This window comes from Sinohyriopsis cumingii, chromosome 8 (genome assembly GCF_028554795.1).
Source record: "Sinohyriopsis cumingii isolate HCF-2022 chromosome 8, ASM2855479v2, whole genome shotgun sequence".
Lineage (NCBI taxonomy): Eukaryota > Metazoa > Mollusca > Bivalvia > Unionida > Unionidae > Sinohyriopsis > Sinohyriopsis cumingii.
The window spans coordinates 28,739,599-28,765,806 of NC_142968.1; the positions used below are offsets into that span (position 1 = coordinate 28,739,599).

The following is a 26,208-nucleotide window of genomic DNA, read 5'->3' on the forward strand; positions in this document are numbered from 1 at the left end:
TCCAGAATTTAACACCAGTTTTAGCAGAAAAAAGACCTTCAACATGTTAATTGATATTTCTTTTAACTTTTCTCATGGATAGAGTGTTCAAGGATCTAAGTGTGTTTTCCTGGTCTTATCGTTAAAGCATAGAAGCATGGTCAGATATTAACATTGTGGTCTATGGAAACTTAATTAGTTGTCTGTGCCCTATATTAACAAATACACATGGTCAAAAATTAATTTTGAAAATGTTCATTAGTACCAAACACATATTGTGAAAAAGGAATTTTTAAAACGCACTGACCCCGTTTTTCACCTTTTCTATCAGATTATTAGGACGAATTTTGTTTGTAATTTTAGGAGCGAGTTGCATGTTTTTTAAGCTTTAATAGATTTTTACTTCCAATACCAATTTTTGGTCACGATTTAAGGCGGGTATCATGGATTAGTTTAAAAACCTGATGTGTAATGCATTTTCTCACCCACTGTTAATAGCATGTATCTCCAAAAGTCCATCTCTTGTACATTTGAACACTCATAGGAATAACTAAAAATGGTTATGTTCAAAAGTAAAATTAAATGATTACAGTTACCTAAGGTCATCTAACAGCTGTCTCGCTTGGCGCTCAGCATTAAGAGGTTAGTGTTAGGGCTGGTCGGCCTGGTGTCAGGATAATGTGACTGGGTGTGACATCATGCTTCATGTCTGCAGCATGTTACCCCAGTGCTAGATATCACTATAAACTGTCACACTGCAGACATCGTAGCGATATGACTGAATTTTTTTTAAAGCTACATTAAAAATCCAAATCACTCACACACACACACCTAAGGTCATGGAAGAAAAATATACAGATTCTATGCTAAAGTTTGTCTGCAAGTATTGTGATTTTGCCTGTTTTATCTAATAATGTGAATCTACTTTGACATAACAAAACCGCTAGTCAAGGTAGCTTTGTCAGTACCTGTTATGTTTTGCTAATTGCTACCATGACTGGGCAATTTATGATAACTTCTCATCTTTACTTAATTTTCATCCATAACTTCTCATCTTTACTTAATTTTTATCCATTGTCTTCAAAGGCGGTCAGATGTTAATTTGAGTTGATCTCTGTTCGTCTTGGGTGAAATGATGCAGACAGACCGTTGAAACATCCGTCATTGATAATTGCTAGAAATTTTAACTTGGGATTTCATCAGTGCCAGCAAATGTCTCTTGCTCTTTCAAAAGTGATGATAATTGAAGTGTTTGATGAAGAGGATGTAGGTTTCAAGGTTTACTTCCCTTCTCTTTTTCAAACATCTACACACATCTTTCATATAAATGTTGTCAAGACATGCCTCTTTCATGTGTGCCTTGGTGTTAAAATGTCGGACATTGATTTTAAGCCAGTCCTGAAGGCTATATGGAATCAAATTTAATTAGATTCATCATTTTAAAGAAAAATACTCGTCCTTCATGTTTTAAAGATGTGAAAACCTGTCCCAAAGCTGAGAATGTAGACATGCAGTGTAATAAACAGGGATCCAATCTTTGCTGTGTCGAAACGGTTTTGGAAAAAGATCTTTTGGCAAAGTTGAAAAGAGCCAATAACAATTTGGAGGACAATTAAAAGAATACACAGAGCTGTGTAGCATATATAGTGTTATATAACTGAACATAGATATGTTTTGTAACGTTTTTAAATGATTGTGTCATTCTTCTGACATCCACATGGAATTTTTATTTGCTGCAGTAAGTGTCACAAATTTTTCAGTCCCTAATTTCCCTGGTTGACAATGGGCATCTCAGTGAAAAGGTTTAAAAGGGAAATGTTCATCCGTTTGTGGAAAAAGTTTTCAGTTGATCATTGCAACTGGCTACCAAATTGAAATATATTCCTAGATAATCTTCAGAATGAAAATTGCTGAGATAACTAGTCTTTTTTTACATGTGTCAAGGATGATTACTTTTGAATGTGAAGTATTATTATGCAAGTAAAACCTGATAATAAACCACATGCAACTATATTATTTCATAAGACATTTTTATATTATTAAATACCATTTTTTAACAAAATATACATATAGGTAAAATGTATCCAGTAGCTGACTTAAACCTAAAGCCATTGTCACTGGAGCTGCACTACCAGATGTAAACAGAAACATATCACTGGGTCATATTTCATAGAGGATGCCTGTAGTGGGAATCCTTCTCAGAATAGAATCATGCACCATATCATTTTCATTGTTTGAAACATTTTGTCTTGAACTTTGTTGTTCATAGGATGCATGGTACAGTAAGCATATTTTGGTGGCATTACCATGACATTAAAATAACTTGGAAAAACATTAACATTATGGTCTGTGTGAAATGAATTGTTTGTACCCAAGTTTGGCTTTTTGTAAGCCATTGTTACGTGTTTAGGCTCTCATAAACAGTAACAAGAAATATTGAAGACAACAAGCTTTATAAAATTTAACAAATAGTTGATTTACCTAAAATAACGCAAGGTAAAAATGGAAATAAGAACTTATGGTTTTAAGAATAAAATCCAAAAATAATCCAAGAATTAAAACTTAGAAGTTCTAGTAATAAAATGTTCTAATGAATTTGAGCTCGAGGCCCACCGATATCCAAAATGGATGACAATGACGTATAATGCAACCAGTATAGTACTGATATGTCTACAGTTCTTCTTTGAACCACAAACAATAATATTGCAGATTTTAATTCCGAATAAAATTTCAATAAATGTCTTTATCCAAGAATTGTGTGAGCACATAAATATTCTCAGAGAAAAGAAATTATGTCTTAGAATCCAAAATAATCTGAAGAAAAATTAAAATTTAATTCCAACTAGTCACAACAGAAAAAATACCACATTAATGTCAAAGTGTTTAAAAGCCCAACTGACTTAATTCTCTATAGAAAAAGGTTATACACTAATTTAATATGCAAACAGATTCCCATATGAGGGTTAAATGATCACTTTCTAGAACTAGATTGAAGCTGTACGTCACGTACTCCCAGTATAGCCTCGATTTCACTCTAATAATCACACATTAAGAATGAATAAAAAAATAAAGAAAGAAGTTGTTTACTTCAACTCTTACTAATTCTGTCTCAAGGTCAGGAACTAGGTCAGCATTAAGATACAAAGTTCTAATATTATGTGTTTGCAAAAAAGCAATCAGGTCAAACTAATTTCTGGAAAATGTCAAATGCCAGTAAACAAAATTACATTATTATAACATGTAATGGAATAAAAGAATAAAATCTAACAATCTAACAAACAAGTAAATTAAGTCATATATGTATATATCATCATACACTGAAATCAAAATCGTAGGAAATCTCAGAAATCATTAAATACTTGCATCGAGACAGCAATGACGTCATAACTACTGCATCAAGGAGTTGTTACGTGTTTAGGCTCAAATAAACAGTAACACAGAAAGAATAAAAAAACAAGCTTTTTAAAATTTACCAAATAATTTATTTTCTTGGAAAATTCTATGCAAATGAAAAAAAGAGAATAACCTTCGGTTTCAAGAATCAAATCCAAAAATAATCTAAGAATAATCCACGAATTAAATTCCAAAAGTCCTAGTAATTAATGTTCTAATAATTTCTAGGTCTAATCCTGATGGAAAATCCGGGATGGATGACATTGACTTATGCTGTAGTCAGTGCTGTGCTTATCTACAGTTCCTTGTAGAAATACAAATAATGACACTCCAATGTTGGAAATCCAAATTAAATTTGTAAGCAATGACTTTCCAAAATTTCTGCATGAGCACTCCTCAAAATATTTCCAGAGAATAAAGAAGTAATCCTTTTGAAATCTAAATGATCTGAAGATAATTAACTCAGAATCTGGCAACCACAAAGAAAACAACTTGATACCAAGTGTAAAAGCCCCAAAACTGAGAGAGATATCTCTAAAACAAAGGTTATAATGTATCTTAAGACACAGTTTCGAAATTCCCCCAAGTTGCAAAATCAGAGGGGCATCACGTGATCATGTTTATATCACGTACACAGAATATGGCATTGATTTGACCAATGATTTTATTCCCATAATAAAAATAAAAAAGTATTTACTTCTTAACCCACGTTGTCCCATCATGATCTTGACAACAACCAATCATTTTAAAATAAAATAGAACTTTGTTTACTAATTTTGAATCAAGGTCAGCTTCCAGGCTGGAAAGAATGATTCAGGTCAACCAATTTTCTGAGAAATTATCATCTCCAGTGAATAAATTTACATTACAAAAGCATGTAAGAAAAATATATAAAAAAATTAAAACTGACAAAACAATTAAATTGTAATAAATGTATATTAAATCAGATATACGTAACACCTTCTCCCATAAAAAAGAAAGATTTATATGATAAAGCTTTCTTTTTACCATAGATTAATACATGAATTTTAAGAAAAACATAAGTACTCTTATGAATTACAAACAGTGTATATGAAATAATACATTTATATACACGGGAAATTCAGAGATAGCCTCGAACTTAGCATCTATAGGTTTAACTTGTCCATGTCCCACAATGTGTCCTAGAAACGTAACACTAGCATGGCAGAACTCACTTTTAGATAAATTAATCATCAAACATGCATCTATGAGTCTGTCAAAGAAATTTCCGAATCGCTGCTAAATGTTCTTTCCATGTGTCGTTGTAGATGATGACATCATCGATGTAAGCATTACAATTGTCTGGACCAGAGATAATCATATTCGTGAGGCGTTGAAATGTACTCGGCGACCCTTTCACTCCTAACGGCATTACTTTATATTGGTAAAGTCCATATTGAGTCATGAATGCCGAAATTTCGTTTGCTCTCTCCGTTAGTGGAATCTGCCTAAATTCCTTCAGAAGGTCACACTTGGTGATATACTTGGTATTCCCGATCTTATCAATACAGTCATCGATTTTTGGTAATGTGAATGAATCTGTTTTTGTCACACTATTCACCGTCCTATATTCACTATAATATTTCCAACGGCAATCACAAAAGTTTATTCTACTTCTTGAAATGTCTTTCGTGTTTGAATTTCGAACTGGAGCGTGTTCTTCTACTGTTGATCTTTTTTATCATGCTTTGAATATCCCTGCTGGAAATTGGTTCTTTCTATGTTTGTTCTTTTGTTTCTGATATGTTCTACTCTTCGTATTTTCCTCTTTGTCAGGACAATCTATAAACCAGTGCTCCTTTACTAGACAACGTATTTTCTTTACATTTGTCTCTCTTTCTTTCTGTCTTCGATGTCTGTTCTCGTCGACGTTGTAGAATATATGGAACCCGTTGTCCTCTCTCGTAAAAGACAAAACGGGTATCTTTACTTTTATCTCGGGAGGAATAGTCTTGAGTACCTCTCTGTAAATCCTTGACAAGAAGTGTGATCTGCTATGGTTCTTAACTCTGTACAGAAAAGACTACACATTGCAACACAGAACATATTTGTGTGACTAAATTGTGTTGTGCGGGAACAAACACATTCGGTTTCTTCACTGAAATAAGCAGCGTATAGATGCATATATCAGTAATTTATTAAGTGTTGTTACATCATATGTGGATAAAGAAAAATGACAATATTTCTGGCACAGTGGAATCAAGGAGGGATACGACTTTGATAAAATAAATAGTTACTTCCTGCTTCTACAACAGTAAAAATCAGTTTCTTCGCTACATTGTGATGTACAGCATCAAAACAAGTTAATTTCTACATCAATATGTGTAAATGAAAATGTAATTTTCTTCGCTTGCTAAACTGTGTGCTACTGCAACAGCAAAAGTCAACGTCTTGAAACAATGTAGGCAAAAATCAGCCAGCCAGTTGCTTCACTACATTGTGATACTGTAAAAGGAAATATTTTTAAACTAATATAAGTGTTGCAGCAGCAGTAAATACCAGGTTTTATTTTCTGAATATAATCCAATGTCTTGTTCATTATTTGTCTTCTGCGTGACCAAACAGAAGCAAGATAATTATCTTGTAATAGTGAAGACCCGTTGGATGTGTTGCTGGTAGAAACAGGTAAGATTAAAGCGAAGCTATTCATATCGAAGTCATCACTGGGAAAAGATATATTGTCGAATCTTGCAATGATTTAAGATTTTAGACTAACCAACTGCACATTTTGGTACTAGGTTTGATACATTTAATGTTAACGGACTATGTTGGTGCAAATTGAATGACTTGTATCAATAATGGTAAGAGGATGAATTGTTCGTCTTGTTAGTGTCTTCAGTGCAACACGGGTCAGAAACGAATAAACCAAGACACGTGGATGTTATTACTGACACGATGTGATTCGTCAATTTGTCTATGGTGTTTCGTTGGTTACGAGCAAGTAAATGAAAAAGTCTAAGGACGCGTGATGCACCAGTAGATGTTAAATCTGCTAGTATCCAAGATACAAATACGTCTTGAATGCTAATTTTTAAAATAGTATCTGTATCAATTTGTCTAACATAAGTGTCCAATAAATGTTTTCCGATGGTAATGTACGTTACAGTCGTCATGCATTTCGAGTTGAAAAATTATATATATCAAACAACTGACATTTATTCGTTGTTTTCTCAGTGCCAGCTATCTGCACTCACTGATTGCATGTTCCACTGAATCATCTTTACGTCATCACACTGTGGGCAATGCTAATGGTAAGATTGTTCCTATCTCGTTATCAATGAGAAACTCTGTTGAGCTGCGAACATTTTATTATTATTATTATTATTATTATTATTATTATATATATATATATATATATATATATATATATATATATAGAGAGAGAGAGAGAGAGAGAGAGAGAGAGAGATGAGATATTCAGACAAATACACGTCAATATATTAAAACAAATATGGGACACCATCTAACAGTTATATGTTCCAGAGACCTCCGGAAACAGTACCAATATGAACAGTTTATTTTACCATTAAACTATAAAGATATTAAGAAGTTTCCATTAGTGGTCATTTCATTTTATATACTTTGCGAACCACCGCGTGTAATGTATGATTGTAATTAACCTCATATGTAAAATTTTACTTCTCGCATGAGAAAATCAATGATTTTTTTAAAATCTGACCGCGAAATGGTGTAACAAAATACTTTGACAGTTTCGCATGTCTTGGTAATTAAACTTTTTGTTTGCATCACTATATGACGTCATTGTGATTTGATGATAACTTATATGACATTTTAATAAATGAGTGTCAATAACAACGTATTCACATACAAAACGAAAGTCTTTGAATTGTGATATAAATTTAATTCATTGACTTCATGTGCACTGTAACAATCACATATTTTACAGTAGCGTCTGTTTATTGTATAAACTGACGAACATCTCCATTTTGATACGCATAATAACCATAACAAACTATGGTTGGTAATCTCTATTAAATCTCTATGGTACGAAAGTTACTATTTATTTATCTAATGCTCTAGAATTGTACCTGGTTTGATAATAGTTAGTAATATTATATGTCACCATTTACCTGCCACACTGATCTAGTTTTCTAGACGTAAAGTATGATAACTGCAGATATCTTCTTTTACCATTATTGAAAGGAAAAATACAAACTTGATTAAGAAGAGGGGAACAGCAATTTATTCAAGCTACATTGATTTCATAAATGATTCATAACGATAAATGAGTCCTTTGCAAAAGTAACAAGACAATGTAGAGATGTGTATGCTTATCATTGTTTCTAACCTTTTATATCAAATAGCTCTGAATGCAAAATTGTAGTTATAATCTCTTTAACTGTTTAACCCTCGATGGGTGTTATCTATTAAACCGGTAATCAATTGAGATATAACTGATGTCGGTTTCTCTCTTTGCACATCGTCTCACAAACACACAATGCCACACGCATGTCCGATTTTATAGGGAATAATTGTCCAAAGTTCAGATAATTATATTGTAATTTAAAACAAAGGATCATGTTTCCATCATAGTTTTTATTTTTAATAGATATGTTGTGCTTCTCTTATTTCTCAGTGAATGTTGCTGTTGAAAGTGTTTCAGCACGGTGATAAGTAAGGTACTAAATCTATTTTGCTTGCAGTTTCAACAGTTTGCACACATGTGTTGACGACGGGAACTGATAGGAGCCTGAATCAGTCAGTTTCAGTCCTACGAGGAGTATCAAATATATCATCTTATTTAGACAGGAGTAGCAAATGTACATGGTATTCAATTAGATATAAGTGCATAAAACTACGTATACTGTTTGATAATGCAGAATGACACAATGATAACGTGGAATGAAACTTTTCCTCCCATTAACAGGTTTATGTTCGTTTTGTATATAGTGGTGTGCTGCATTACAAAGTGTTATGCCTCTGACGAAAGGGCAGTGCAATGTATACTAGGAAGAAATGTGTCTTTTTCATTGACATTCAATACTATAAATGACGATTCGTTTATCATTTATCATGAATCGTCACCTTTTATTCATGCATGGCCAATCAAAAATCAGATTAATCTATATAAACCTGACGAGCGATTGCAAATTATTGCAGACAAATCTATTCATAACACAGAAAGAGTTTATATTAGTATTATGAATGTCACAGAAAATGATGCTGGGACTTACAAAATGAAACGACGCTTGGATCCGGAGAAAGTTATCGACAGTGTTCGTGTACAAGTTTTTGGTAAGTAGGACTGCACTTATGTAATAATTTGCTCAACTACATACTCATTTCAGCATAATACTTAAAAGAAAGACCTAGCGATGACAAAACTGGCTGACTATTATGGGATAATGGCTTTGAAATAAATGTAATTCATATGTAAAAGACAATATATATGAAATCAGACTGTGGCGACATAAAGGCATCAGATCATGAAAGTTGAAAGGTATTGAAATTAGAACTGTATTTCTGATTATTTACTTTACCTGACTTCTAATGTGCTTGTACGGTATTTTGCATTAAATCCATATTTACAACCTTAAGTAGTAAATGGGTCAATAGTTGTGCACGTAAGCTTCAAATCCTTACAAGCCGCGTTAACGTAAACCATAACATCTTGGGCAATGATAGGAATATGAGTCGTTATTGTAAATACACTTGGAATTGGTATATTCCCCTACTTGGGAATACCCATAATTTGGAGAACCTAAACGAGTCGCATAGTAGAAACTATCTAGACTATTGCTGTATAGCAATAATGTAGATTGCACGAGAGAATAATTGTCTCAGTATAAGAGAGCGTTGGCTAATATTGACCATCCGTAGCTTCCACACTCCCGTACATGATATACTGGGTAATATACTTTAAACCACTAATTAGCTGCATCATATATAAAGCTGGAAGTATGTACCTGACCAGGATGTGCATAGGAAAGTTTACTCATCAGTTGTATTATTCCGGCTAATTGTATTTAAGTATTTCAAGCCATTTCTTCAGCGTTAAATGAAGATATTTTCGAAACGCAACTTACACAGTAAGAAATATGACAACTGTATAAGGAAATAAAGATTTTATAAAAATTATAGTCATTATTTGGTTCGCATAAAAATCCACGTTTCGTTGATTTATTTATCCTTGTATTAAGTGATGTTTATAGTGATGGTGTTTTCCATCTTTTCATCTCTAGCAAATTTTCTTTGGATAAGAATGGTTCAATATATACTTTCGGATTCTGCCATAGTGTTACAGTGCAGCTCATCTACTACTTCTACGATGAATTTCACCTGGAAACTCAATGGCTCTGTTATTGAAAGTCACAGCAGATATTCTCAAAATATCTCACTTCTTTCCATCATAAATGCAACTTCCGAAGATAAGTACAACTTATATACATGTCAAGAATCTGGAAGAGGACCTGAGAGTGATCAGTTCAAATTAAATATTTGTAAGTAGATTGCTATTTTTTATTGTGTCTGCTAATGGATGATGTGTGCTTCTGTACTTGTAAATATAATAAACTGTTCCTTATATATCTTTGATATTCTACTTAAATGTATAGTCATAAACGTACTCATTTGAGCTTCGCATGGACGAAATTTTATATTTATGATGCTTGGTATTGAACTAAACCGTATTCATGGCCATACCTTTACACACAAGACTATTTCCATCAAACAATCAGACCACCTTCATGTAAGACCTAATGTTATGCCAAAGTTTCATGGACGGCTGAAAAGCATAACATTGAAAAACAATGGCGAGTATACATAAAATTAAGCACATTACACGTGGGCTTAAAAAAAAACGCATAGCACATTTTGTAACATAAAGTACTTCAATGATACTCTTTAAATTATGCATAGCAGTTTGCGAGCAGTATTGCAGGATGTTGCGCTAGTGGTTGATTGATATGTATGTTCAATAATGTTGTCAATTAGCAAAATGTTGATTTTGAGTACTCCATTGCTTAAAATTATTTCATGGATACCTAAATGAAAGAAATATCGTCTTTGTCCTCTCTAAAGTAAACCGTATATTGAATATGGTAACTAAATTCCATTTACTCTGTTTGTCAGTTTGAAGCAACAAATTAAATGCTGATTATGTCTTTTTTTCAAGTTGGACCTAATATCGTTCAGTTTGCACCAAATGTCACGGTGGCAAAAGAACATGAATGGCGAAACATATCCTGCCTTGCAGACTGCTCTCCAATATGTACTTGGAATTGGTCAAAACGGGAACTTTCTTCTGTTCTGGAGAAAACTATCTCAACAGATAACGAATTACAGTTAAAAAACATAACTCGAGAGGACGCTGGGAGCTATTCATGCAAAGTTTATAATATAATCACTGATAAATTGCTTGAAGGCACTACGTATCTCGATGTTGTATGTAAGTATAATAATAATAATAATAATAACAATAATAATAATAATAAATAAATAAATAAATAAATAAATAAATGAATACATTTTCCTTACAGTTTCCTATATTTACTACCACTGTGTATTTCACACATGAATATGCCACCAAAACCAACGCAAAATGGTCCAATATTTCAAAACGATATAAATGAAGCAAATGATTAAAGAAAGGAATATCGGTAAAATTACGTAAAAAAAGGGTTTCAAAAGTATATACTGTATGCCCTCTACAATAAATTGTATTTGAATGATTTTTGGAGTATTATCAAACACTACCTTGTTTTAAAGCTAAAAGTTAGCGATTTATTGGACTATTCTTGAATGCAATTCAAGCAGTATTAGCATGATGCGAATATTGTACATACTTATTTTCAATACACCATGTTATAACAAGCTTTTTCCCAAAAATTTTGATAAAGAACATTGTTCAGCTTTAAATTGACTTTATAACACTGATGTCTGATAACTAGTTCTTGTGTTTACTTGTGGCATTGTACTGGAGAAATGACAAGGTATCAATATTGGTTCCATTTTGTTTTCCAGATGGTCCCGATGAGATATACATAAATTCATCTGAAACCACAATTCATCTGGAAGAATTTGGTACCATAGCTATACTTTGCTATGCCGACTGTTTTCCACTTTGTCAGATTAGTTGGACTGAAACAAATACAAAACTTGCAAGAACTGGTGCAGCATTAAAGCTTACAAATGTCGAATCTCATGTCAACTACACATGCCATGCAACAAATCCCAGAAACGACAACGAAACAATTTCCGAAACTATATATATTAAAGTGACACCGGGTATGAGCAAAGCACTATCATATTAGTATATTTGTATATGCATATTACTTTCCTAAAGTACTATTAGCTACTCATAAAAGAGTTATGATTATAATCGATTGAAGAATACTATAGATGAATGCATTCTTTAGGTATAAACAAAGCACCCTTTTTAGATGCTTTTATTCCATTTCATTCAAATTCTTAAACATGTCACACACTACACATGTTCCAAATAATTGATTACATTATATACTCAAACTATAGAGTTTAGCAACTGTGAAAGCATCATTGTCAAAACAATCCTGCTATTGCTGTATTCATGAAAAGTTAAAATAGGTCAAGCTTGATTTTAACCTAAAAATTAACCCGCGTCTTTTTCTCTCATAGTGTTCTGCAGTTAAAACTAAAAGAACAGTTTGTTTCTGACACATTTCAATATACAAAATATTTTTTGACTGATTCTTTTATGTCTTTCAGGTACACACTCTTATAAGACGACTGCACAGATACCTGAGAGTTCTAAAGAAGGTAATAGTATTTCGCAACAAAAACCATGGTAGCAGTCTGTTTTAATATGATTCTTTGCAATTTTTCCATTAACGTTTTTATTAACTGCAATTCCTTTCAAACAAGATATGATGTACGTAAGCAACGATAATCATGCTTATTATATTTCTCCACTAGAGTCTAAAGAGATTAGGGAAAATGATCGCATGAACTTTAGCAGAATTGGGGTGGATTGGTGTAGGGGAATGACCTTTCAGTCTGAATGGCACGAACTATTCAACTCCAGGCCCGTTATGCTGAGATTCAGTGTAAAGCAGGAATGAATGAATGCGACATTGAAAATGAAACAAAATTAAAGCCTTGCAACTTTCCAATGCGTGCACACACACAGAAACATGCATACATACATATATATATATATATATATATATATATATATATATATATATATATATATATATATTAGTTCATTTCGCATGTCAGTATGGACAAGGTTATAGAGCTCCACGTGCTAGAAACCCCATATATAACAGAAAGTTCATCAGTAAAAGATTATTTGTTTGCACATTCATTTCGCAGTGATCTACCTTCTACAAAAGTGATGCCAATTGTTTTGGAAACCAGACTTTCAGTAGATCAGAGCTGTCTACAGCTTTTTACGTTAAGTTCGAGTTGGATGAACTAAACGAACAAAATAATAGCCGCTTGGTGCAACAAATAAGATTGTTGATATTCACCATTTGCAATTAAATTAATAATTATTAATTTTAATTAATGCTTATTGATGATTAAGCTTTTTTAAATCGGTGTGCGACAATCAAGCTATGTTACTTGTGCAGATAATGCATGGAAGATAAATTTAAAATCCCTTCGACTTTTAGGCATGGTATGTAGCCTAAAAGCATTAAATTAAATTAGAGTATTTACTAATTAATTAAAATTATTGCTCTATGGCAATGACATATATTGCCTAATACTGAGAGACCAATATTACGTGCGTATGATCACTAAGACATTGCAAATAAATTTACCTTAAAATTCCATATAAGCAGACTATTTCGTGTTTCAAGCCTTGCTTTACTAATCAATCATTTTCACATAGCGTATGCACCAGAACTCTCAATTACCATGCTACTTAAATGCTACCATATTTCAATGATATTCAAATCTTATTACTGAATTTAAAATATTGGATTAAATACAACATGTCTGATACATTAAAATAAATCACAAAGCAGGAACGAAAAGTCAAAATGTTAGCTACTAATCTTTTGTAGACATCTTACATCAGAAACAGTTCCATCAGAGACACTCTTAATCCAGTAATCTAATCATTGCATAGCCTGACGCATATATATATATATATATATATATATATATATAGAGAGAGAGAGAGAGAGAGAGAGAGAGAGAGAGAGAGATATGTGTGTGTGTATATATATAAACACACAACAACATGAAAACACAAGAAAACACAGAATACACACAATATAAAAGGAGTGAAACTTTGGATAGATACCAAACATGATAGAAAGTATTATACCGTGTCTGGAATGAAATTGAGCGTTCTTGTCAACTAATCAGAACAAGTGAGCGAACCTTGTACTGTTATTAAATTCAGATTAGTTCAAGATCTGTTTGACTCAAGCGAATTACTGATCAGTTAATTAAAATTCCACTATGCCCGTTTACTAGCTCACACAGTAGAGTTCTCTCTGACTCTGTCTCGGTCTCTCTCTTTGTACGGCGATGAAATCGTTGCTTAACAAATGGCTTACAATGTATGTGTAATTAAAACACAGGGTTATTTATGTTTCTAGATCTACTCAGGAATAAAATACAATAAATATGAAGACTCATATAATTGATCAAATTAGTCAAGAAATGCGTATAATTTACTATTGGAATCTTTCGTAAGCACATAAGTCGAAATGAATAAATACGTATGAAAATGGGAAACATAACTATAATTATTACAAAAGGGTTTATTGATTTGTTAAATAGAAATGTACACAGGAACAAAGTTTATGGCTCTTACTATCACGATTTGTGTACTACGTTTTTATTACATTTAATCTAACTTTGAAAATCTGGTAATTCATAAAGTTCTTCAGTATATATTCAGGATGTCCTGCCCATCATGCACATGAAGAGGTCTTCCGGATTGTATATTCCATGTTTATAATGGATATAGCCAGATTCCAATCTGCCTCTCTGATAGAAAAGACCATATTATACTTCATGTAGGTTTCTTTTCATTAAAGGGACATCTGATACTGATTTGCCTTAAGGAATAATGACTGTAACGGCTCTCGTAAATAGGAACAATACCGGTGACTATTGTTATTTTTCCTCTATTGTAGCGGCCATATTCAACGCAAACCCGCTTATGCCATCACACTAATGTCTTTAGTTCTGCCCACAGTGTTCATCACAACATACTTAGTTACCCTTTTAGCCTTCATGTCATATGACAATCTGGTGCAATCATGATATTTGGGTCCAGCTCCCATATACAAACGCCCACAACTTTATTGGATTAAATGGTGCTGAGCGTGCGAATAACATAACGATGTGAATTCTTTTAATTCACTGATGTATCATCTCCTGCCTTGAAGTAATTTTATATATTTAACGTAAGTCGACATTTCTTAATTATTGTGTTAAATATACAACAAAAACTATAAACACAATCTGATGGAGGTAAATATCATTCATTTTGTGTTGTCTGTTTCCAATTGTTTGTTCGTTAACACCATATCAACAGTAATCACTATATGTTGAAGTATACAGAAGGAAAGCATGACATAGGTTGTTCATGTACGTAGTGTCGAACCATGCTCACAAATCAAGTGGTCATGTGGCTTGGAAACAAATATGTTGTCATTGTTTATCTGACGCAAATGTGGCTGTAAACATTCTAATTAGAAGGAACACATGTTTTTCCTACTTCAAGTTTTGTCTTATATACTGAATGAAGTGATCCGCTATATGAACACATCCGGCATTTCTTTAGTGTTGAACGAGTAAGAACAATGCTATATGTATTCTCTAATACGTCAAAAATCAGCATAATATCTTAGCAGTCTTGTAATGCAGTATTCAACTTGCAAGGTAACCACAATTCTGTGTAAAGCTAATTTGCTAGTTTGAATCAAATGTTGCTCTACTCTATGTATGACGTACAGCTGGTATAAAGCAAACACTTGATGGAGCCTGTTTAAAATACTTCATGTCAATTAAACCTTTGATTTATTAGCAGCCTCACCGATCAGCATGTAGTCGTTTTTCGTTGTTTATGTTTTTGAGGTTTGCTTAGAATATTTATTGAATTAACGGCATATTGTCCAATGCTGCACCAAATTGTTTTTTTTTTATAACGTCTTTTTTTTTACATTGGCATGACATTACATACGTTGCATTCTTCTTAACGTATTTATCAAGATACCATTATGCTGTCTACGTTTGTACTTTTAAACGTTGTTTTCCTTGCCACTTTGGTCTCCTGATCATTGCAAACTCGCATGACTTGCTGGTTGTAAGTTCCTCGTTTACAAGTGCTTTTTTTATTTTACGATAAGTTCCATTTTTTACAGAGTCGTTTTTTTTTCAAACACCCAGATTGTTTATGCTAATTCTTATCTCTATGCATTGTGCTTCGGGCATGAATTTAGTGGACTAATTTTTGCTGCTAATTCTAAAATTTTAAACGATGTTCAAATCCTTCTCATTTTCGACTCTTTGCCATTTTCCTTGCATTTTATAGGTATTCAGAATCTTTTGAAATTTTCATCCATTATTCTGTTTGTCCTCTAGTGATAACTCATTCTTTTAATATGCACTAATTTTCCGTTTCCTTCATGATTTATGTTTAGTAAACAACCGAATCAGCTAGTATTAGTTCTCTGATTTTGAAATCTTATAGGGAGAAGTTACAGTTCAGGCGACGTTGCACTTAGGTGTGCTGTTGATAGATAGATAGATTGATAGATATATAGATAGAGAGACAGTTCATGAGCTAAAGCACCAAACTGATTTATCTATTCTTATGATTTGCAGTGTTCCTCGCTTCTACAATTTGTGTCATGTCTTGTGATGTGCAATGAGCATTAGTATATCCTAGCTCTTCAATCCATTTTTTGGTATCGCTTTGTGTGAAACACTTCCGACTCATATTGTTAAATGCACTATGAAACGGTTCTGCCTGAGATGCATGTCTGAGACAGTAAAACAAATACTTTTTTTTCGCTAAGAAACAAATCCTAATTTGCGTTCATAAAGATCTATTATTTCAGTGTTTCTTTCTTTGGCGATATGTATATATTGTCTCATTTATTTTACTTTTACTTCCTCAACCATGTGGTGTTTGAAAATATATTCACTAACGCTACTATTTCTTTGTTAAAATTTCTTTGTATCCATCTTTGTATGTTTGATGCCATGCCATGTCAGCAAACGTCTGCTTGGCATCTGGATAAGTAGGATATATTCTTCTCTAGGAGATTTGTTTCCTGCATAGGATTTATTTAATCTTTTGACTGTGTGATGCGCATATAGGTGGTTTGTTTTCATATTCTCTCACTTCTGCAATGTTATTTCATGTGTTTACTTTTTAACTGGTCAAACAACTGAGTCAGATTTATGCACATTATTTCACTTTTGGAAGAGTAATACATTTTGCGTTTCAGCCATTTAAAACGATATACATTTATCCTGAGTGACAATCGTAAATATAAAATTGAAACTTGTATTTTCAACGTTGTGCATCATTTTGTCCATACGTTCAGTTGTATGAATTCTTTCATATCGATGTCAATTTGCGCCATAACAAAATTAATTTTAAGACACTTACTTCATACAGTGAGTCACTATATGCTGTTCTTAACCTAACCTTGTTTTCCACAATCTCTATATCTCTTTTTTGACAAATCGTTGCCGACTGACAATCTTGTACATTAGTCTACACAAATAGCCAATATACGCACTTAAAAGAACCTCAGTATATAACCTGTTGTGATTTTTATGAAACACAGTACCAACAAGTATAAATTCTATTTAAGGCTGTGAGGCATATTCCAATTATCTCGTCAACTATTTAATGTGTTTTATGTAAGGTATGTGAGAATTCCGGAGTACAGTTCCAAAAATTCAGTAACTGTCAAGATAGTCTTGTAGTAAGATTCAGGTCATTGTGCTGTTTTTTTTTAAAAAAATTTTATGTAATAGTAAGGAAACAGTTTCAGCAGTGTTCTTGTTAGTTTTTCAGTACCTAGTGAAATATATAATCATGATATAGTAGCTATTTGAATTACTCAATGAACAGTTGCATTGTATTTGTTGGGAGCGGAGATTAAATTTTATAAATTTAAATAGTGTTTCGGTTCTTCTTGATATTACTCACTCTCTTAAACATGCTCACTAATGCAGATCATGGAATAATATATAGCAGTCCTACACGCTTTAGAATCTTGTGATAAAGTGCATCGCGCTCTACAGTAGGTGATGTTTGCAGGATGATAGCTGCTGCCACTGGAGAAAGAAAATCATTATACTCTGTGTTATAATACCTGGATTTTAAACAAGCAAATAATTGTATTTAGGAAATGACTAAAACAATATTAGCTACGTTATGTTGAACTTAATATCTTTTCAATTGTATAAACGTGGTAGAGTAATGGTGGTCATAGTTTTAAGCTAAGACATTTTTGAAAAGGTTTGTTTAAGGTCGTAAATATATAAAGTATACGAGCAAGTTACACGTAACCCTCTTAAAGAAACGATATAATATTTTACATTGTTTTGACAAGATCTGTTTAGTCCTGCAAAACGTCATAATACATTAGATTATTATAATATTGGAAAAACAATAACAGTTGTAGAGAGACGAGATGAAATGAAGTCAACGTTAGTAAAATGTCGAGATTCTACAAAGTGCCATGTACGCAGAAAGTGAAATAGGTTTTAACACTATAATATTAATACAAATTATTTGTTTTTATGCCATTTTCGTATGACACACGCGGATAATAGAAGCTATGTCGATCTATTGCAGGCTTTGCCTTTAGTACTTATTTGCCTGATCGAAGACAAATAGTGTTACGATGAGACGAAGCTCCATGTTGAGGTGTCGACCTCATCAATCATTATCATTTTTCTATATACAAGTTCCACATAAATAACAGAATAAATATAGAAGATGTCGTTAATAACCCGACGTGAATAAGGCGTGTCGACCCTAATTTGGCGATCTTCAGATGATCAGATATAAATGATCCGGAGACAAACAAACAAGTGCGTTTGTCGGATATCATGCAAATAATTTAAGAAAGTACGTTTGATGCCTCTTGAGTACTTTTGTCAACTGAAGAGGGTTGGTATGTCAAAAATGTGAAGTAAATAACAAATTCATGAAAGAAAATAGGTGCACAAATTTATTTCTGTTCTTTTTATGCCACTGAAAATATAACATTATACATATCATATGGCAAAGAAGACCCCATAGTAATTCAGGAGGATACAGTTTGAGAAACATGTACAAAAACAAAATATTTTGGAAAACAGTATGAAGTTAACTTTGGTGCTCTTTAACTGATCATATAATGATTGAATTGAAATTCGCCCGATTCGAAATAGGTAATAGTGTTCGTCTTGAGCAAAACATAAAACGATCATCAGTTATTTGCTTACTTTAACATAATTTTACAATGTTATTTGTTTGTATTAAAAGGAACGTTTTATATTTTTGTTGTATTTCAGATTTTGTGCCAGCACGCCATTTCTATTATAGTGTCATTGGAATGGGAGTTGTTTTATTCGTCGGCTTATTTGCCTGCCTACTGCACAAATGTAGAGCCTGGTAATAGTTTAACACTTCTTTCTGTCTCTTACTCTAATCTCATTCTCATCACCTGGATTTGCAAGGAACACTTGTATCGAACGCCCATGGATTCCAGAGTGTTAGAATCGGCGATTATATAACTTTGAGTCTCCTTGCAAAACGAGCAAACTCATTGAGACATTATTAAATATATTGTTTAATCATTTTATCGAATTATTAGTTCCATGTATAAATTTCTCTTTTACAGTGTGATCGTTTGATATCGCGGCGTGACATGGTTTTGGAACATAATATGTTGTCACGCCACTTATTCCCGCACATTGCTATGTGACTAAATTATTCATTCTAAATTTGCCATTAAAAAGGTTTATTATTTTATGGAAAACAAATCGTTAGATTGAAGACTATCTTTAACATATCTCAGACTTATGATAGACTTTCTCCTGCTTAACACCGTCGATCGGGAGAAAAGATCCAATGACTCTGGATGGGTAGGATGCTATGCATCTACCTCCACTCTTTTGACAACATCGTTAGTTGAGTATAGGGAGACACAGAGTAATAGTTCCAATTTTATTCGTCCCGAAATTAAGACCAAATATTCAATGATAAATATTTAGACATAATAAGACTGCCTATTTCAGTCAGTTGATGATTTTACTCTTTTCTAATCTATATTCCGCATTTACATTTTGGACTTTTCGTGTACCTATAAGAATTGACATCGTATATAACATTATATATATACTGTACGATTTATAGCCATATAAAAATAAATAGCAATGAGTACTTTATCTTAACTTGGAACAAAATAACCATTAGCAATTAAAGTTTTCATGTTCGATAATTTGCATCACTTTATATTCATGTACTAATAAACAATATGTATATTTCATGATCTTTCAACGTAGACTGTATTGAACATGAGGCTACGTTTGTTTTTGATGCTTTGATAACATATCATATGAGACACATTTACGTAAATTTCAATGATAATAACGAGCTGAACAGTTATTAAAAGTGGTGTCAAACATTAAACGGAAGAACATATGTAAGTAATAATATGAACCTAATATGAACCGATATATATATATATATATATATATATATATATATATATATATATATATATATATACCATGAACGGACAACGAACAGTGCAAAACTATTATTTAACTAGTGTGATCGCTTTGGACTCTTAATGAGTCTTTTCAAAGGCAAATACAATATACATTTATGACAAACAAGCAAATAAAGTAGAAAACTCGCTGTGTTTGCAAAACTTTACATGATTGTTTCTACAGGAATTAAATCTCTTAATTTATTATAGTTCTACTAGTGTATTTCAATTTGTTCGGATGCTGCGAAATATTTTATATTCACCTAGAAATCGATGAGCCATAATTACATCTGTTATTTTTTGTAAATTTATATACAAGCAAATTATATCCCGGATATTTCATTGGTAGAATAGTTATTATAGGTTATTGGGTGACGAATAAGCCCATTTTGAGAATTATTTGGAAGAAAATGTGTCGGCTACAAAAATATAATTCTATCTGTGCATGGTTGTCTTTTTCTAGTTTTCTTTTTCTAAAATGCGTGGTTTCCATGTTCTAAGGCTGCGTATCCAGTACGATTCGTGTCTTCTCCTGGTTTTGAAACTCCAGTTGGAGTTGTGAGCAACTGCAATAAGTGTTATATCACTGAAAGTGTGGCCGCGGGAGGAGAAGTGTTCTACAACTGGGCCTCTGTACAGCTTCTTTGTAATCCAATCAGATCTATGACGGTGGATCCATTTGTGTAGCTTTTCAATTTCTCCGACATACTGAATGCTACAGATCGTACATGTGATGAGATAAATTACATTCTCTGTTTTGCACGTTTTGTTTGAGCCACGTGTTTTCAGTTTTTGTCTAGTTGCTGTGCGGGAAAATGTCCTGGTCTCTATCATATATTGACAGGTTTTGCACCTTTTATCTCCACATGGGCTGGATTGACTAATGTGGTATTGGTTAGTAATTGGCGTTAGCTTTGCCCTGATCATGATGTCCTTGAAGCTCCGGTAGGCTAATATAGGTTTTTTCGGGAAGATTAACTTTAGTGCATCACACCATTCTACGATGGGCCTGTGTTTCCCGATGATCTTACCTACTTTGGGGTTTTCTGGACGGTAGGTCAGGATAAATGGTATCCTATCAGCCGTTCTCTTCTCTCCATATTTTATCAGTACATTTTAATTTGTGTGGCTATTTGGGTTGCCTCCGCAAGCAGGTCTTTGTAGTAGCCGCGATAAATCAAATGTTGTTTTATAACTCTTCGTACTTTTTTGGGAATGATTCATCGTCGGGGCAAACTCGGTGTATCCTCTGTGCCTTGCTACATGGGATGTACCTCAAACAGTGTTTTTGGATCACATTTGGTCGGAAGGAGATACTAGTGTTTGTCGGTTGGTTTCGAGTAGATGTCTATGTGGAGGTTCTTTTCTACCAGTCTGGCTTTTATGTCCAAGAAAATGTGGTTTGAGTCGGAGACTTCTGCCGTGAATTGTATTGAAGGAAGAACGTTGTTTGCCTTTGATATGAAATCATCCAGATTGTCCCTTCCATGTTTCCATTGGATTTCTATATCATCGATGAAGCGTACCCACTGGTATCGCGTAAGTTCCACCGATGCTAAAAGCTGACCCTCCAGCTTTCCCATAATAATATTTGCATACTAAGGGGCCATTATTGTACCCATTGCGGTTCCGTAAAGTTGTATGTAGTATTCTTCATTAAATTCAAAATTATTGAGTTTTAGGACAAGCTCCAGGAGTTGGACTAGGAAGTGAGTGGGCGGATTGTCTACAGTTATTGCTTCCCATGCTTCATTAGACGTCCTTTCGTTGTGTGGTGCGTTAGTATATAAAATTGTGACATCTAAGTAAATAAGCAATGTATCTTTCAGTAATGGTTCGTTGCTTTGCTTTTTATGAGGTAATCTGTCGGTTCCTGAAGATATGATGGTAATTTGTAAACATGTGGTCACATGAAATAGTCCAAATATTCTGATATCCTTTCTATGGGATGCCCGTTACCGGATATTATAGGTCTGCCCGGGTTTCCTTGTTTGTGGATTTTAGGTAGAAGACAAAATCTACCTCCCCTTGGGGTTTCTGGGCATAAATAGGTTTTCGGTTGCTGGTCTACGTGCCCCATTTGGTACACCTCGTCAGTAATATTTGTGATGGTTTTTACATATTCCAGTGTTGGATTATGGTCTAGTTTTAGTAGAACCTAGCGTCACTTACTTTCATATTTGCTTCACTAATGTAGTCTTCCCTATTCATAACGTCCTCAGCGGAACCTTATCTGCAGGCTTAATTATGATGTCTCTTCTGCTTTTCAGTGATTGTAGAACATGTTTTTCTTCTTTTGTCAAGTTATAGTATCTGTTAGTCTGGTTGATGTGTTGGGAAGTGTTGTGTTCAACTGAGTTGATAAAGGCTTCTAGAATTGTAATTTAATTTTTTGGTGGCGTCCAAGTAATTTTATTTCTGAATATGGGTTCGTCGCAGGGTATAGTTTCCTAAGATTCATTTATTGGCTGCTAGGCATAATGGGCTTTGAGTCTTAGTCGGCTGCTGAACTCTTTGGTGTCCTTTTTCAGCTTACCTCTGTCATATGCATTTTGGCCTGGACAGAAACCAAATCCTTCAATCCAAGTTTTATTTCTGCCTACTTAGGTTCAAACGTTGAAATATTGACCACTGTGTTAGTATCATTTGAATTAATATTTGCTACAGAATGCTTAACATTCTTCCCTTTAAGGCGAGTTTTCTTCTTACGTTTGTTTTTCACAGGACGTTTCGTCAAATGAAGTTTCTTCAAACAGTGATTTGGTTGCAGATCATGACTAGTGATTTGTCTTTCTCTGACTTTGTTTCATTTTTCTATTTAATTTAGAGTAAGACCTGTGCAATTGTTCCTCTGTGTAAACTGAAGTTAACTGATGTTTTGCTTCTACGATGGCTGCTTATTTGACTAGATCTTGATGACTTAAGTTTTCCCTAAAAAGGGCTGTGAGTTTCATGGACGCATCGTGGCCTTTTTTATTTCATCAGTAATTGAATCTGTTTGAACTCTTGCCCATAATTTGAGACGTGAAATGAATTTGAAGATCTTCAATGACTGTGCTTGTTTCAAGGAAATAATGCAAGAGATTGTCTTTATGCTTTAGACCAAAAAAGGCATTGGTTTCATTGCGCAAAGTTTTGTGTATTTTCTATATTGGTTGGGATAGCGTCTCCATTCTACTAGATCGGCAATTATCAAAATACAGGAAGTAATCAGTTGGAACGTTTATACTAAATGTATGATTATCTGGATCGTCTGCTCTGTTTCTGCTAAGGCTTCTCCAAGAAATTCCCTACCGAAATATTTTGGTGTTATGTTTCGAATGAAACAATATATAAATTGAACTAAACTACATTAACAGAATTAGATATTGTAAGGTTGCTGTAAATGAATTATCAAATTTTGTAGCTAATTTATATAAATACATTAATACCGTTATATTCTGTAATGTGAACCTGATCTGTACAGAGCGAATGGACAAAACATGCAACATCGATTTTATCCGTCTCTGAAATATGTAAAACTAGAACGTCTACGCATTATTTATAAATATAATCTTTTGTGTAATTTTTTGCTTTTGATATTTATTGTAAGCGTCACATTTTCTTCTACAGTTTGCCTTTGTCAAGGTCATCAGTCAGTATTCCTGTCACAAATTCTAATCAAAATGGGCCAGGCGACGCCATAGAGGAGGAAAGCCTGTATGGAAATTACTGGACCATTGTAAGTGATGAAGTAGGACAAATGAGCACGGCCCCCGGAAGAACATATATTAAACAATGCAATATGCCAATACCAAAATGCAAAGCGAATGTCCCGGAAGAGAATGTATTGGAACAATCAGTACGTTTCATCGACGTGAACGTTGCTTTTGAACTCGATGAAGACATTGATCAGAGTTACTCAGTTGTTGATCAATGCGATGATTATATCAATCATGTTCATTCGTGTCCTTCGAGCACAGAATTTTCACCAAAGTACCATAATGCTGACATATGATTGATCTACATATATGCTTGCACATGGCATGTTCAAATTACGTTAACTCTACATACTGACGAATAACTTTCAGAATGGAATACAGTCAAGTATATTTTGAAAATCAAATCGATTGAGGATGGGATTATGGTTTATCAACAGGAGTCTATTTTCTACATAATACAAATGTTTATAATTCAGAATATTTGGCTTCAAAGCTTGAAGAAATGTGTTGTGCATCGTAGTAAAAGGAACACTTTATTTCCTAATAATCTGCACTGCTAGTCAATTTAGGCAATTTCGTATGTGTATGAAACTGATAAGGATTCAAATAAGAATGGTAACTTTAATTCAGGTTGAATATGATCAAAACATCTATTTTATGGACATATTCAAAAGTCATAAGTAAAATACATCTTCAATACCTGCGCCTGACAATGTGTACATTCGAACGTTTCAGCCAGAGCCAAATTAGGTAAACAAACCAGTGGGTTTAAGGGACGATGCGACGACGCTTAATGCTATTTGGTATCATGTTCAGAACGTTCATAGAGGGTATGAAATGAGTAAACGTTTATTATTTACTTGATGAACCATTTGACTACTTTCCAGTTTTAGGAACTCTGGCAATCACAATCTTGACATACTTTATCCATTTGCAAATTTAGACAAATGATTACCACACAACCTGAAATGTCACAGTAAGACAAAATCGTTATACAATAGAAAGATTCGTGCGTTGTACATATTATTTGATGTACGATACAAACATAGTGCCTGGTGGGAGTTAACCTTAAGTCCCTATTTAAGAACCTAAATATCATTTATATACAGTAACAATCGACACAATTCTTTGGAAAGACATTTTCTTTACTTTCATTGATTAAAATACATAAAATAACAGTTAACGTATATGTTCAACACATAGGGAACATGGATGGGGACGCAAGTAAGCTTAGTCTAATTCAGATCATCTAGAGCTGTTCTAATGTATCTCAATCTGACTGCTACGCATATTCCCAAAGAAAGGTGTGCATATTGGATTCAACGGCGGATTCATAAAAGGATTCAAAATTTAGGAAATGGGAGCTAAGTGATGGCCACGTAATGTGGACAATGTATAAGATATACCACTGAGAGTGGACGATGGTATGCAGATAGCTGTACTTATTCACATACTGAGTGTTGTTTCCTTCGTTTTATCTCCATATATCTGCATGTTTTGGTTTACAGGTATGATACTGTTGTTAACGTTAAGTTTGACATTAATTGCTTCTGAATGCTGTTGTTGGACAACGTTTAGTATTTTGAAGAGGACATGCTTTTTCAGGTTAACATTGGAATCCATTTTGCCCAGGGGATGGTGCCAATATGTCATACCGCGTGCTTTATTAGTGTAATAGTGTTGTCTGTGCTATAAACGTCAGTTTTATTTTATTTTTCTCTGCACAGAATCGATATATCCGCACTGGGCAACTCGATGAGTTTCCTTAATTCCCCCGTATGTTTGGTCCTAGTCTTGTTTCGCTATCACGTTTGGAGAATTCAAGGCAAAGATATACTGATTCCGCTTTATGACCTGATCACCGTTAAAACATGGTTCTTTAATTTGCAGACCATCCCAGTATCAAAGCCATGTGTTAGAAATTCCTAGTGCCATATTGCAGTAATTAGACTATCCGGTGCTGAATTTCTAATTTTAGCAATTGCCCACACTATGAATACTTGTTAGTCAGCTCATCTATGGGAATGTCCTTTACAGTCAAGATACACTGACAAGTTATAGTGGGCATGCCAATATATCTTATCATAGCTAAACCACATATAATCAAGTGATATAAAATGTAGGGATATGTTTATAGCAATTAATACGTTCTAAGTTAATTACTTTGTTCATAAGGTCAGATTATAGCTTAAAAATCGCTTTCCAAAATGAAACATAATAAAGTACCTTCAACGTGTAGAGTTGGGTCGTTCCTTTAGAACAAAATACCGCTATCAGTAATTGTTCCAGATTCGTGATATAAAAAGGGAATACAAAAGCTAAACTTATTATTTGAACTGATGTGCGTACTGTAATCGGCTAGTGCCAAGGATGACATAAAATTAATACACAAATTGTCCGTTGAAATGCAATCAAATTAC

General features: G+C 33.5%; 1 protein-coding gene across 1 annotated transcript; it reads left to right on the forward strand.

Moving 5' to 3' along the window:
- Window positions 1–7,491: 7,491 nt before the first annotated feature.
- On the forward strand, window positions 7,492–26,026 carry LOC149793204 (pregnancy-specific beta-1-glycoprotein 4-like). Its single transcript, XM_089967163.1, has 7 exons — window positions 7,492–8,649; window positions 9,597–9,854; window positions 10,529–10,801; window positions 11,377–11,640; window positions 12,100–12,150; window positions 18,886–18,985; window positions 23,700–26,026. The coding sequence occupies exons 1-7, from the start codon at window positions 8,229–8,231 to the stop codon at window positions 24,082–24,084; spliced, it is 1,752 nt and encodes a 583-aa protein (XP_089823289.1). The 5' UTR covers window positions 7,492–8,228; the 3' UTR covers window positions 24,085–26,026.
- Window positions 26,027–26,208: the final 182 nt, after the last annotated feature.